Consider the following 16,659-nt stretch of genomic DNA (forward strand, 5'->3'; position numbering starts at 1 on the left):
GCTAAAGGTATTTATTACAAATCAATCCATACTAATATTATAAATGCGAAAGTGTGTCTGTCTGTCTATCTGTCTGTCGGTCTGCTACCTTTTCACGGTCCAACAGTGTAACCGATTCTGATGAAATTTGGTACAGGGTTAGCTTATATCCCGGGGACGGACATAGGCTGCTTTTTATCCCGGAAAATCAAAGAGTTCCCGTGGGATTCCTGAAGACCCATCCACTTAACTGATTTGTATGAAAGGTACCGAAGTAGCTTGCGTCCCTGTAATCGAAATAGGCAACTTTTTATCCCGGAAAATCAAACAGTTCCCACGGGATTTACAAAAATCTAAATCCACACGGACAAAGTCGCGGGCATCTCTAGTACTCAATAAAACAAAGTAGAAAAAGGTGAAGTTTTTCTCTTTGATAGAAATAGTGAGCAGTTGGCCCGTTGCAGTGGGTCACCGCCTTTGTATCTGTCAAAACCTTAAACCCACGACTCATGTCCAAAGCAACTGATGTTGATATCTCAATAATGCAAGAGGCAAGAGTTCAATGTTACTAACCTGCCGATTTCCAATTAAAGCTGTCACGCAGGTCCCCGTGTCCAAGCATGCATGCTAAACTTTATATAACCCAACCAAAATGAAAAGACTGTTGAAAGTAAGGAACTTGAAAGGTGATTGGCAGGGTTTTCAATTCGGTCGCCTTATAGCACCGTTTACATCAGCATCGCACTTGACTTGCCTGTATAGAGCAGTATGCGTTGGACTTTCGAATGTAACTACCACGCGGGAAAAATTAATATTGACGTTTCGAAATTCCGGAAAACATGCGATGTTTTTCAAAATTATAATACGAAAATAATGTTGAAAAATTCAATGGATTCTTGTGTGTTAATGTTCACGTGGAAAGAATGATTTGAATTATGCCGTTTTTTTTATGTTTTATATGAATTTTGGATTTAAAGAATCTATAAGTTACGGGTAGTGAATGTTTAGTGATTTTATGTGTAAGTGCATTTTATAAAAATGAAGCATTCACATTTTTTTGGTGGATTTTTGTTGGTATTGGCTGTTTTAACAGGTGAGTCGAGCAATCAAATTAACATAGCAAGTAATTAATACTACCTTTCAAACTGAGACTTCGTTTGTGTTGGTGTTGGCTGGCGGGCGTGCTCTGCCTTTTTGGAGTGTTTTTTTTTGTTAAAACTGACTGGAAAGCGCCCTAAGGGGGTGCCGTGCGTATGTTGGCGAGCGCCGGCTCAAACGGGGTCCATAGTTGTAGTTTAACTAACTTGTTACAAATAACTACAAACTTGACATTGGCTGATCTTTATAAAGCCAGACGAGAGAGAAAAAAAAACCTTTCAAACTTGATTCGAGTTTGCAGGGATTTTCCAAATAGAATTTCAACACGATAATTTTTACTTTTTCTTGTTTATTATTATCAATGCCATACCTATCTACGTTATAAAACAAAAGGAAGTCTACATATATTATTTAAAAAAAAACTTATGAGCAAATTATGAAATCGATACTTGGTATTTTTTTAAATTACGATTTTAAATTATACCTAATTAAGTAAGTACCTAATCTATAATATTATGATTTATTATTGTCTTTAAATACTTAAGTAATATTAAAAAATAAAATTTTGCACGTATTGCACTCGTAAGCAGCTTGAAAATTAAAATGCAGTAATTTTGAAAGTTCCAGCCTTCTTACACGTCTCGTCTACATAATAAATTATGTCGTATACCTACTATGATGGAGATCTCTGTGCAAAATTAGAGCTTTTAAGGCCCAAGGGTTTGAGTTGGGTTTTGATGAGTCAGTAAGTGAGACATGACTTTACTTTTTAGAGTTCCGTACCTCAAAAGCAAAAAACGGAACCCTTATAGGATCACTTTGCTGTCCGTCTGTTTGTCTCTCTCTCTGTCTGTCCGTCAGTCCGTCTGTCGTGTCTCTCAAGTTAAACCTATAGGGTACCTACTTCCTGTTGACCTAGAATCATGAAATTTGGCAAGTAGGTAGGCCTTATAGCACAAATAAAGGAAAAACCCGAAAACCATGAATTTGTGGTTACATCACAAAAAAAATACGTTTCAATTTTCAAAGTAAGATAACTATACCAAGTGGGATATCATATGAAAGGGCTTTACCTGCACATTCTAAAACGGATTTTTATTTCTTTTTATATATAATAGTTTTTGATTTATCGTGCCAAATATCGGAAAAAATACCTGAGTACGGAACCGTCGGTGCTGGAGTGTGACTTGCACTTGGCCGGTTTTTTTTACACAATTTCTCAAAACGATCGATATATATTTTTTGTTAATAAACTCGTATAATAATATTATACGTAAAAACAATTAATTATTTTAAAGCCTTATTTATACGAATGCGGCCAGTTGTTGCAATATGCTTTAATGATTTTAACCATGAACATTTTTTTGTATGTTATTATGATATAATGATTACATTCAGATAACTAGCCTCCATAGCGTAGTGGTGTGCGCCGTGGTCTCGAAGGTCCCTGGTTTGGATTCCGGCTGGGGGTATTTGGAAATTTATTATTTCTGAATTGGCTCTAATTGGCTATGGACATTACAGTGCGTGAATCTGTCATTCAGTACGGACAGGAATGGAAGAGAAGAGCTTCTGTTTCTAAAACTGTCATTAAGAGCCAGTTCCCACTCGTCGTCTGTCGGACCCGGATTTTAATTGGATGTTCCCATGGCAGAATATTTTATATGAAACTATTCACACTTATCTGAAACTGATTTTGTGTCAAAATGTTCTGCCAGTAGAACATCCGATTACAATCCGGGCCCGACAGCCGCCAAGTGGGAACGGGCTGTAATTAGTATCGGGAGGAATGGGACGGAATACCCATATAAAGACGTGTCTTGATTGGTTGGTTTGGTCGTCAATCACGCCGCAACGGAGCAAGGGATGGACGTTTGGTTTTGTATGAGTGGAGAGTGACATAGGCTACTTTTTATCCCGGAAATCAGAGTCCCCATGTGTTTTAAATGAGTAAATCCACGCAGATGGATTCGCGGGCATCATCTACTACATATATATAAGTATTTACTATTTATAGAATATAAATTATTAAAACAATGAACCTTAATCTAAAAACCTTAAAAAATCATAATATAATAACTAAAATAAATTATTAAAAGAAGTCCCTTTAGGCAAGGTTCCGAAGATACTGGCAGCGTTCCCTCTTTGAATGGCTAGACTAATTCTTTGTCCGAGGTAGCTGCCAGCTCTATTATCTATAGAATCCATACTAATATTATAAATGCCAAAGGGTGTCTGTCTGTCTGTCTGTCTGTCTGTCTGTCTGTCTGTCTACAACCTTTTCACGGCCCAACAGTTTAACTGATTCTGACGAAATTTGGTATAGAGTTAGCTTATATCCCGGGGATGGACATAGGCTACTTTTTATCCCGGAAAATCAAAGAGTTTCCACGGGATTCCTAAAGACCCATCCGTTAAATCGATTTGTATGAAATTTGGGACCGAGGTAGCTTGCGTCCCTGTAATTGACAAAGGCGTTTTATCCCGGAAAATCAAACTTCCCACGGGATCTTTAAAAACCTAAATCCACGGGGACGAAGTCGCGGGCATCCTCTAGTATTACATATTTTTTAATACAGGGTGGATAGACGTTTCCGTGTATGAAGTACCAAGGGTGGTTGTTTCCGTTTATCTATACTAATATTATAAAGAGGAAACCTTTGTATTTTTGTATGTTTGTATTGAATAGGCTCAAAAACTACTGGGCCGATTTCAAAATTTCTTTTACCATTACTTAGAGGGATTCTTCCGAATCCGTACCTATAGGCTATATTTTATCCCGGAAAATAGATAGGATTTTTCGTGGTAGTGTCCACCCGTGCGAAGCCGGGGCGGGTCGTTAGTAGTGGATAAACGGAATAACCCGCATGATCGTTGATAAGTCTGTGATAATGATTTATTGCTTAAATGACCCCCGGTCTTTATGCTTTCCTGGTAGCCATTACGAGTGAAAGTCGTCATGCCTTACGAGTAATTTATTAATGATGAAAATTACTACAATGCATGAAGAAGGTTTACCAGTAGCTACTTACTTATTACGTCTCGTTTTTAAGCACGTAATGCCAATTTCTAAATAAGATTTTTTAACCGCGGTAAGGTTCATGGTTCATACTTAGCTGTATTCATTTGTTTTGGAGTTTTCGCCCGCGATTTCATCCGCATGGATTTAGATAATTACAAATTACGCAGGATTTTTTTGATTTTCCGGAATAAAAGTCTCCCAGTGATCCATCCATTCAAAAACTAAAAGACCGATCTGTGTTTCATTACGGCCGGCGTATGATATATCAAACACTAGCTGATGCCCGCGACTTCGTTCGCGTGGATGTAGGTTTTTTTTAAATTCCCGTGGGAACTCTTTGATTTTCCGGTATAAAAAGTAGTAGTATGTGCTAATCCAGGGTATAATCTATCTCTATTTTAAATTTCAGCCCAATCCGTCCAGTGGTTTTTGCGTGAAGGAGTAACAAACATACACACTCACACACACATACAAACTTTCTCCTTTATAATATTAGTGTGATTGTTTTGTAAAACAAGTCCAGATAAAGTTGTACCCTGAGTCGCTTCTTTAAATAATTACAATCTAACAGAAGCTCTCTTCCTATATTTAGCATATTATAAGGTCGTTTGCCATTATTAGCAAGAAATTCAACGTTTTGTTTAATATGGTTGTTAAAATTAGTGCACTGTATATTTAAATGTAGAATTAAACCCAAGTGACAAATATACTAAACCCACAATACAGAATAATCTAGTCAGGGAACCAACCGATGCATCCGATACATAAATGTAGTTAGGTATTAGTTAGTACTGCAAGTAGGTAATCGTTTTTGTTCAATAAAATATATTTTAAATTTTCAGATATGGTTTTTCGGAACTTTGGTAAATTTTAGACCTCGTAGACTTGAGGGTCTTGGAAAGTAACTTATTATATTACTAGGGGATGCCCGCGACTTCATCCGCGTGGATTTAAGTTTTCAAAGATCCCGTGGTAAATGTTTGATTTTCCGGGATAAAAAGTTGCCTATGTCAACAACAGGAACGTAAGCTACCTCTCTCTGTACCAAATTTCATACAAATCGGTTAAGCGGTTGGGTTTTTGGGAATCCCGTGGGAACTCTTTGACTTTCCGGGATAAAAAGTAGCGTATATCCGTCCCCGGGATATAAGCTAATCCTGTACCAAATTTCGTCTGAATCGGTCAAACTGTTGGGCCGTGAAAAGGTAGCAGACAGACAGACAGACAGACACACTTTCGCATTTATAATATTAGTATGGATTATTTGTGAAACTGGAATAAAGAGAAAATGCTATTGAAGAGTAAGGGCCTTTTCAGTGCGACGCGGACGTCCGCGACGGACGGTAAAATGTATGAAACCTCAACAGCGCGTTCAGACCGACGCGGAGCTGTCCGCGTCGCGGAGGGCTATCCGTTTCATACATTTTACCGTCCGTCGCGGACGTCCGCGTAGGTCATCCGCGTCGCACTGAAAAGGCCCTAGCCTTGCTCTGCAAAACCTGTACAATCTACTTAAAAAAAATTAAACAATAACTGAGAAACTGATACTTAAAGTGATGTTTTGACAGTTTTTGAAGGTTTTTGCATACGTAGATTCGATTCGATATTACATAATTAATAAGCAACACATACCAATTTTAATAACCAGTGATAACCCAGTGGTTAAGATATTGGCCGTCTAATCGGTCAAGGTTCGATCCCGGGTACAAATCTCAACTTTTCAGAGTTAAGTGCGTTATAAGCAATTAAATATCACTTGCTTTATTCATGAAGGAAACCTTCGTGAGGAAACCTGCATGCCTGAGATTTCTCGGTAATGTTTCCAAATGGAGAAATCTCGAGTATGCAGAACCCTCACAATGTTTTCCTTCACCAATGTGATAGGTAACTAATTTATAATTAAACAAAGTATGAGCCTGGGATCGAACCACCGCCGACCTCCCGAAAAGAGGCGATATCTAGGCCACCAGACTAAGTTTATCAATCAATCAATCAATCAATCAGCCTGTTTGCGTCCACTGCTGGACATAGGCCTTACTGAGAGCGCGCCAACACACACGATCCTCCGCCTTCCTCATCCACCCACTTCCCGCTATCCTCTTAAGGTCGTCAGTCCAGCGGGTCGGAGGTCGTCCCACACTGCGCTTGCTGCTACGCGGTCTCCACTCCAGAACACGTCTGCCCCACCGGCCATCAGTTCTGCGGCAGACTGAGTTCAATATACCTAATTTAAGAAATTCGCATTTATATTGGTGTATTAACGAAATTACAAATAACGGTTCGCGATCACGCAGCTCTGCATTCAGTATGACACACATCTCGACCGGTTCAGAAGGGCGATTTAGAACACTCGGTTCGGTAAACTATCGTACGATAAGATGTATTTTTCAATTGAAAATACATCTTATCGTACGATAACTTACCGAATCGCGTGTTCTGAATCGCCCTGCTGATCCAGTTTTGTTTACACTCGAACAAAGTTTTCGATTCGATCCATTTTTAACCCCCGACCCAAAAAGAGGGGTGTTATAAGTTTGACGTGTGTATCTGTGTATCTGTGTATCTGTGTATCTGTGTATCTGTGTATCTGTGTATCTGTGTATCTGTGTATCTGTGTATCTGTGTATCTGTCTGTGGCCTCGTAGCGCCTAAACGAATGAACCGATTTTAATTTAGTTTTTTTTGTTTGAAAGGTGGCTTGATCGAGAGTGTTCTTAGCTATAATCCAAAAAAATTGGTTCAGCCGTTTGGAAGTTATCAGCTCTTTTCTGGTTTTCTTATTACTTTTATCCCAGGACCACCAGAGGTTACGTATTTTCTGACACAGGAAATATGTACGATTGAGTAGTGTTAGTAAGTATTAAGAAAGCATGCCTAGCCTACGTGCTAGCTTGCTTAGACGGCCAATTTTCAGGTATCTGATAATCAAGGTACATAAAACCATTACTTACCTCACGTAAATTCTCCAAACTGATTTTTACGTATATTTTAGGCAATATCCTTAAAAATATGTCGCCAATACTCCTAGACACTTCCCGCGTCGGCCGTATTGCTTTGCAGACGCTTTAAAGCTCCCAAAATAAGTAATTACTTAACTGCACGTAAATTCTGATGCTCCATTTTTATATATGTCCACCAGACAACTATTTTAAAACCTTTTACAAGAAGACAGACCCATCCAGAGGGCCAATCATCCCCTAAATTCAATTTTAATGCCTCTGTGGGTTTGAGCGCGAGGGCATCATTATCTACGCGCATGAGACTGAGTAAGACGTGTATTAGGATATATTGACTTCTCTCTCACTCTCTTATACTTATGTCAATTAATTATTAATATTTAAAAAAATCAGCTAAAAATTAAAAAAATTGGAGAATTTACGTGAGGTAAGTAATGTTTTTATGTACCTTGATTACCTGATACCTGAAAATTGGCCATCTAAGCAAGCTAGCAGGTCTGTAGGCATGCGTTCTTAGTACATACTAACACTACTCAATCGTCCACATTTCGTTCGTCAGAAAATACGTGACGCTGGTGGCCCTGGGATCTTTCACTATTGTAACAGAGGTTCATAATATTATGTCAATTGGCAAATGTCAAGCTGTCAAGATGGACGTTGCTTAGATACATAATTATTTATTTGAAAATAATGTTTTGGAAAACTCCGATACTTTGGATCGTAGGCGCGGAGTTTCTAATTTATAAAATATTATAATCACAGTTAAACGAGAAAACATCAATTCAATTATAATATCCAACAGTCAACCAAAGGCCACGAACAATCAACCCAAACCCAAACCATAGTCAAACTATTTTTAGGGTTCAGTAGGTATCTGTAGAAAAAAAAATGTTGTAGCCTCTGTTGTAGTCGCGTAGGTGTGCATGTCACCATCTTGGATGAATAAATACTCAGGATGGTATGCTCCGAAAAGTCAAATGAAGCAGGGGAACTGTCAGTTGATGAGTATGTGTGCGTTATGGAATGATACCATTCACATATGAAAATTTGCCTATTTTCCTATTTTTCCCTATTTTTCCCTTTCACGATGATTATTAAAAAATGAGATCTCATTAGATTAGTCTTTATTATGATAGTTACAAATCGATGGATGTTCGATGCTAGAAAATAATAATTTATCGATTGCAACGTATTAAAATTTACCTACTCTGTTTTTACATAATTTTGATTAATTACAGTATAGGGCCTCTGGCCTTATTGAAAATCTCTGCTTAACAGGGTGCCCATCACCATGTTTACTATATAATCGTATCCTGACAGTTAAAAATAAAAAAGTTAAAAAGTCAAATATAAAAACGCAATATATTCACTAAAAATATTTAATAATAATCCAAGTATGTACCAGTTAGCGATTTTATTTAACGTATCTCGCAGGGTTAGTAGACTATTCACTACTTTTGGTGTTATACACCGGGCAAGTTTACATCCCTATATCGTAGATCTCTTACCAAATTACACAAAGCGGCTCTTGGGTAGCGGTTTTTTTTTTTCTCTAAGCCAAATTCAAAGTTATTTATTCAAAATGGGTTCATATTTTATTTGTCTTGTGTTTTCTGACATTTATGACCTTAAAAAATACCTAAATAAAGATAAATATTCTAGCTATCCGTATAGCGTCCCATCTTTGACCACATCACGCGTGACGAGTCCTCCGTTCGTCGCTAAGGTTGTTTTGGTGGGTGCCTACCAAAACAACCTATCATGGACTAACTATAACTAAATAATATTATTAATGTAGTAAGATTTTGATTACCTATTTATTTATTTCTTTATTGCACACACAAACATATACATTTACAAAAAACATAGAAGACAACATGGTAAGTACGTTGGACAGATAAAAACATACGTTTTTATCTGTCCAACGTACGTACACCAATTACGTAGGTACCTAGGTACTTCATGATAAATTTGGCATGCAGCTATTATGACGGAGACTGGTATATTAAATGTACTACAATTTAGTAATAAGTTTTGTTTTAGTTAAATTTCAATATCAATTTAAAATCTTTTAATTAACAAAACAGCCTTTTTCGCTTAGTTATATTATGATTGTCATCAAAAATAAAATATAAATTTGTCTAAATATAATGAAAAAAAAAATTGCTCATTTTTAGGCAAAATTACCCCATTTATTTTCTGACAACCCTAGACTTCAATTTGAAGTTGTGTAATTTGCACAGCACGATTACGATACGATTTAAAATTAAATTATTTCATTGAAGTGTCAAACAAAAAAATATAATCACTACGTTGTGTCAAATGCGTATCGGAAGGTGTTAAGTGACCAGTTTCGTAGAATTTATGTTGAGTTTGTGTGCGTGACGTGTAATTACAGAGATTTGGTCGATAGTGGGTCGATAGTTGTGCTTCCTTCGTTTGTACGGCGGGGTCACCGGTTGGTCACCATTAAATATCGTAGGAGGCGATGACCCTCCGCGCGGCTGAGGTTCCCGCATCGTAGTCGCTTTGTCGCGCAGGTTTGGATGATGCATTCGGCGCACCTTCTTTATATTTTATCTGCTTGAACTCAGCTTATTTACTTTGACAAAATACGTTTAAAATTCATCATCATCAGGATCAACCCATCGCCGGCTCACTACTGAGCACAAGTCTCCTCTCAGAATGAGAAGCTACCACACTGGCCAAGCACGTATTGGCACACCTCACGCACCTTTGAGGGAGCATTATGGCCAACTCTTAAGCATGCAGGTTTCCTGACGATGTTTTCCTTCACCCCTTCGTTGTCTGTCTGTGTGTCATCTTTCAAGAGAATCAAAACTTATAAATTGGGTACTTCCCGTTTACGTAGAATCATGAAAGGCAGGTAGCAATATCTTATAGCCCAAGCACTCTACTCCTGTGGCCCAAGTAAACAGAAAAATCCGACAACTGAATTGTCATTACATTAAAAAAAACTTGTACGGAACTCTTCATGTGTGAGGCAGACTCGCACTTGACCGGTTTTTGAAAGTTATGTCAAATAAAAATTTGACATGCAATAACAAACAAAATGAAATACAAGCCACTTTATTCCTTATTTCATCGGGTGAAAGTCGATTTCAATTTAATCGTAGGTATATCTTGAAAAGCCATGTGAAAAGCGAACTATTATACGACTACGTAAAATGGGTACATTTTTAAAGCAACGACATGTTAGAAACAGATATTTCGTTTTGGTCGTGTTAAACTATGTGAGTCATTCAGATAATTCTTGATTTAGTGATGTTCGGTCAAAAATATTTCATGGAACGTATAATTAACATAACATTGATGTTACTTTTGAAGAGATATTAGCTGCCTTATTGGATTTATATTATTATAGAAATTGGGTTTTAGAATGGCACAAATAAACGGTAATTTATGAATAAAAGTTTAAAAAGCGTGAAATAAAAATTAAATTAAAAATTTAAAAAACCCCCGACACATAAACCTCTAAAAAGTAAAAAATAATAGGTAAGTATGTATGGGCCCTTTAAGAATAGTATAAATAGTAAAGTTTTTATCCAAGCGTTCGTTGCGTCGGGGGACCGCTAAAGACTATTCTTTCTACAACAGATGACTTTCATAGTTTATGATAGGTAGCGGTCCCCTGGCGCAACGAGCGCTTGGATAAAAACTTTACTATTTATACTATTCTTAAAGGGCCCATACATACTTACCTATTATTTTTTACTTTTTAGAGGTTTATGTGTCGGGGGTTTTTTAAATTTTTAATTTAATTTTTATATCTGAACACCTACAAGTTTCACCTTGGTAGTGATATTGGTACTTCGATGAAAAGTATAATAAACTGGTGGTTGGTGAAACTGATACTTTCCTAAATTACTTATTATTTTTAATTTGTTAATATTTTTTTAATTGAAAATATTATAGTAAAATTTAAAGATAGCCTTAAAAAATAAACTTAAGTTGGTAAAATTTAATTTACCAACTTTTTAAACAAGATGGTAAGGAACTCAATTTTTTTTAAATATAATACCTATGTACTATCGAAGCAAGTAAACTAAATTAACTACGTACTATGCATTTCAATTAAGAAGACTACTGACAAAGTGACTTTTAACTCGCACACCTACGTAACATACTTGTATCTCTAGTAACAAAAAGTATCGTTTTATTTTTGTCGTCATCAAACGGTGGACGTCCACAGCTGGGCACAGGTCTCTTGTTGGCACTTCCACATGCCACGCAACCGCCTGGATACAGAGGTTCCTTGCAACTCCTTTGAATTTCAATGGGTAATCTTTTTTCAATTTCTTTTATATTTTTTAAATAAAACCAAGGATACCGAAAAAAATGGCATTACAATGAAGAAATTTCAAAGTATGGCAGAGCTCTTCTTAATTAAAACTTATAAAAACAAGTAAGATAGTTTATTTGTGAAATTATAAACAGAAGCATACAATAAAAAACAATGCAGAATCTTAGTAAGTAATGGTTCGTCAAGTTTTACTAAGAAAAGACATCAACGCGCGCGGCGGAAGCGAAACTGAAATGTTGCACGCGATATCGATACAAAACATGAAACTCCATGTCTCAATGTTTAGTTTAAAAACCACTTTAACAGGGCTCTCTCCGTCACTTACTCCATACAATCGTAGTTCCAATTTCATTTCATTTAACAGAAATCTGGAAAACCACAGGCATAGATATTAGTTTCTAGAATATGTCTGCAAAATTTCATGGACTTTGGTTGCTTGATATTTAAATGAAATTGGAACTACGTTTGTATGGAGCGAGTGACGGAGAGACCCCTCTTAAAACCTCTTCAGAATTGAAAAGATAAATAAAGTTACTAAATAAATAGCACCTATTTGACTGATACAGGGACGGATCATGACTTTCTGAGGCCCGGAAGCCGAAACGCAATCTGGTTTAGAGGTCTCCTAAATTAAGGGAGGGACCCTGCTAAGAACTTGATGGCCAATCATCATCATCAAGATACTAAGGAACCTACCTACTCTAACATTATATTTTTGGAAGGTTCACAATTCAAATTGGTAAACCTCCAAATCAATATACTTGTTTTATTTATTGAACAATATATTTTAAACTAATTTTGGATTTGAGTAAATTGCGATTTTTCAATATTTGGAGGCCCAAAGCTCATATGCTTAAGGTCAATTAGTCCATCACTGAATTAATAGTGAATTGCAATAATATTACAAAAAAAAATTGCGTATACATTGCGTACAGAAATCATTTAAGTAGGCACGTTTTTTACCTTTTACTTGGACTCTAATGAGGCGCTCTTAATAATATGAATATAATAATATAACCTTTCGATAAAAGGAACTGTTACTTGTTGCACAGTCTGTAACTGTGCAATAGTTTGACACACTTGCACATGCAATAGATGGACTCTTACATTATGATAGCTTAGGTTAAGTGAGTTAAAAGGAAACCACTTAACAGTTTCATACTTGATAACTAATATTACGTCTTATATTTTATTACTAGTTAGTGCCTGCGACTTCGTTCGTATAGACAACACTTTCAAACCCCTATTTTATCCCCTTGGGGGTTGAATTTTCAAAAATTCTGTCGTAGCAGATGTCTATGACATTATAGCTATCTGCGTACCTACTGCCTTTCAAATTTTTAGCTTGATCCGTCTAGTAGTTTGAGCTGTACGTTCAGTCAGTCAGTCAGCTTTTCCTTTCATATCGTATACTAGCGACCCGCCCCGGCTTCGCACGGGTGTTCCGGGATAAAATATAGCCTATACAAATTCGGAAAAATCCCTCTAAGTAATGGTAAAAGAAATTTTGAAATCGGTCCAGTAGTTTTTGAGCCTAATAAATACAAACATACAAAAATACAAAGGTTTCCTCTTTATAATATTAGTATAGATTTAGACTATGTATGTCATCATCATCATCATCATCATCAGCCTGTGGACGTCCACTGCTGGACATAGGCCTTCCCTATAGAGCGCCACCACACCCGGTCCTCAGCCTTCCTCATCCAGCCACTTCCCGCCAGCCGCTTTATATCGTCGGTCCATCGTGCTGGAGGGCGTCCCACACTACGTTTGCTCAAACGCGATCTCCACTCAAGGACTTTCCGGCTCCAACGGCCATCGCCTCTACGACAGGCATGGCCTGCCCACTGCCACTTCAGCTTGCTAATAGTTTGGGCTATGTCAGTGACCTTGGTTCTCCTGCGGATCTCCTCATTTCGGATCTTATCCCTCAGGGAAACTCCTAACATAGCCCTCTCCATAGCTCGCTGAGCAACTTTGAATTTGTGAACAAGGCCATTTGTCAGTGTCCACGTTTCAGCACCATAGGTGAGACTATGTATGTACACTACACTAATTATAAATGCCAAAGTGTTAAACTATACCCTTGCGAAAAATCACGTCAATTCGTAGCTCTGTTGCGACGTGATTGAAGAACAAACCAATAAAACAACAAACCACACACTTTCGCGTTTGTAACACGGGTTGTGATTAAGCTTGTGGTTCTTTGCATTCGATCATTAGTAAATCGATATCTAATATGAGCTAGTTAGCTATACCAGTCGGTAATTGATAATATCTGCGCAATAGGTCTCAACTTACCTACCTACTCGTTCAAGTTCCACTCACCTGCCAGCCGCGCGAGTCCACTTTCCCCTCAACGAAAGTTTTTCTATTTCTGTCGCATACCAATTAGCATAATTTAGGCTTGCTGTTTGATGCCATTTCGTTAGTCTGAGTAAAAGTTGACAATAACAATGTCTAGATTTGAGTTTTAGTAGATAAATTTTACCTACCTAAAAAGGTTAGTCCTGATTCACTGGTGCGCTTACATGGACAATTTTTAAGCAATTGTTGCTCGGCAACACGTATGAATCAGTCTGGAGCAATAAATGGAGCCATCTGGAGCGATTACTTTGCATAACATTGCTGAAATTTTCAGGTATTGCTGGGTATTGCAGTAAATTGCTTGATGTGGTCGTGACGTCATAAACGACTAAATAGCCTGGAATTGAGAAATTACAATCGCCCGTACTTTATCTGATTGACTTATCAACGCTCAGCGTTGTTATTCAAAGGCCCAGGCCAAACCTTTGTCAAAAAGCTGAAGATAGATTTTTTCGAAATACTTAGTACAAAAAACTAGATCAAATCTGTTTAGGAATGTTTGAGATAAGCACTTTGAAACGGATAGATACGGCATGCTGATTGCTGACCTTACTTAATACTAAGTTGTGAAATCTTTATCGTTTTACGGAATTTTAATTTGATGAACCATAATGACTATTTAACTAACTAAGCTAAGTAGCTGGGCAGTTACTTTTATCCCGGAAAACCGAAGAATTCCCTTGGGATTTTCAAGAAACCTAAATCCACGCGGACAAAGACGTGAACATCATCTAGTAAATAATATTTCAAAACAAAAATATAAGCATAGAAATAGACCTAGTTAATTTGAATTATCACACTAATATTATAAAAGAGAAAGTTTGTACGTGTGTGTGTGTGTGTATGTTTGTTACTCCTTCACGCAAAAACTATTGGACGGATTGAGCTGAAATTTAGAATGGAGATAGATTATACCCTGGATTAGCACATAGGCTACTTTTTATCCCGGAAAATCAAAGAGATCCCACGGGAATTTTAAAAAACCTACATCCACGCGAACGAAGTCGCGGGCATCAGCTAGTGTAAGTATAAAAGTAGACTTTATTGTTATTGACTGAATTGTTATTATACGGTCAATATGGTCTTATTTTTTAGTCCTAAGTAATATTATGTCAATACGAGTATATTATTATGTCAAGTTAGTGAGTACGAGTATTATTAAACAATCGCTCGTTATATCACTTTACTGGCAATGACCTTTGTCTGCAAATACTTGTCATTAAATATGTTAAGTATTTACCCACTAGAGGATGCCCGCGACTTCGTCCGCGTGGAATTAGGTTTTTAAAGATCCCGTGGGAACTGTTTGATTTTCCGGGATGAAAAGTTGCCTATGTCAATTACAGGGACGCAAGCTACCTCGGTACCTTTCATACGAATCGATCAAGCGGATGAGTATTTAGGAATCCCGCGGCAACTGTTTGTTTTTCCGGGATAAAAAGTAGCCTATGTCCTTCCCCGGAATGTATCCTAAGTCTGTACAAAATTTCATTAAAATCAGTTCAGCGGTTGAGCCGTGAAAGCGTAGCAGACAGACAGACAGACAGACAGATAGACAGACAGACAGACAGACAGACACACTTTCGCATTTATAATATTAGTATGGAAGTATGGATTTACTAGACTTATACGAGAGACGTGTACAGTGCCGCCTAAAGCTTTTATGATACCTGAAATAGGTAAGTACGTTGATTTTGTGACTCACTGATGATCATCATAATGCAAAATCTCTACTCAAAAATTCTAGGGTACTTCCTGCAAAGTCCTAGAAGATTGAAATTGGGTATGTAGGGTAACCATATAAACAACAGAAAAATTAAGGATTACCAGTGAAGAATTTTTTATAGCTATTTTGAAATTCACTAAAATTGAAATAAAATTCTTTCAACGTAGCGAAAGTTCAAAATAGTCACACTAATATTATAAAGGCGAAAGTTTGTGTGTATGTGTGTGTGTGTGTATGTTTGTTACTCCTTCACGCAAAAACCACTGGGCGGATTTGGCTGAAATTCAGAACGGAGATAGATAATATCCTGGATTAGCACATAGGCTACTTTTTATCCCGGAAAATCAAAGAGTTCCCACGGGATTTCGAAAAACCTAAATCCACGCGGGCGAAGTCGCGGGCATCATCTAGTAATTAATATATTGCAATACTAGCTGGAGCCCCCGACTTCATTCGTGTGAATTTTAAAATGGTGGCTGAAGGCTGTAGTTCCAATTTTGCCCACCTGAACACAAGTTGGTGGTACGGTACTCTGGTGGTGACAAATGAGGTTTTACCCATCCTATACGTCTATGGTTTTACCATTTACATAATTTAACACTGTAAAGCATCTGTAAAGCATTCAACCAAAAATGTCATAGGCACAGAGGTCTATACTAAATACTTCATGCAAATTACCACGCAAGCCCACACTCGCCGTGGGATTTTTATAAGAAATCTATCGACGTTTCGCCCTTGACTCTATTACCTTTGCGACTATTATCTAGGAATACATCAACGATTGATCAATCCACATTAATAAAATATGTATTCGGAATCCGGCCAGCTGTGGCCATTCATAAATATTTATTACTAGCTGATGCCCGCGACTTCGCCCGCGTGGATTTAGGTTTTTTGAAATCCCGTGGGAACTCTTTGATTTTCCGGGATAAAAAGTAGCCTATGTGCTAATCCAGGATATTATCTATCTCCATTCAAAATTTCAGCCAAATCCGTCCAGTAGTTTTTGCGTGAAGGAGTAACAAACATACACACACACACACACACACACACACACACACACACACACACACACACACAGACACACACACACACACAGACACACACACACACACACACACACACACACACACACACACACACACACACACACACACACACACACACAGCTAGCACACAAGTA

The 16,659-nt window shown here is 37.5% G+C and overlaps 1 protein-coding gene across 2 annotated transcripts in view; it reads left to right on the forward strand.

Moving 5' to 3' along the window:
• Positions 1-458: 458 nt before the first annotated feature.
• The window catches only part of LOC123876859, a 60,284-nt gene continuing 44,083 nt past the window's right edge, over positions 459-16,659 (forward strand). For both annotated transcript variants that reach the window (XM_045923240.1, XM_045923241.1), the window contains exon 1: positions 459-1,072. In XM_045923240.1, coding sequence (XP_045779196.1) covers positions 1,018-1,072 — 55 coding nt within the window. In that variant the 5' untranslated portion in view covers positions 459-1,017. The remainder of the gene's footprint in view (positions 1,073-16,659) is intronic.

This window comes from Maniola jurtina, chromosome 22 (assembly GCF_905333055.1).
Source record: "Maniola jurtina chromosome 22, ilManJurt1.1, whole genome shotgun sequence".
NCBI lineage: Eukaryota > Metazoa > Arthropoda > Insecta > Lepidoptera > Nymphalidae > Maniola > Maniola jurtina.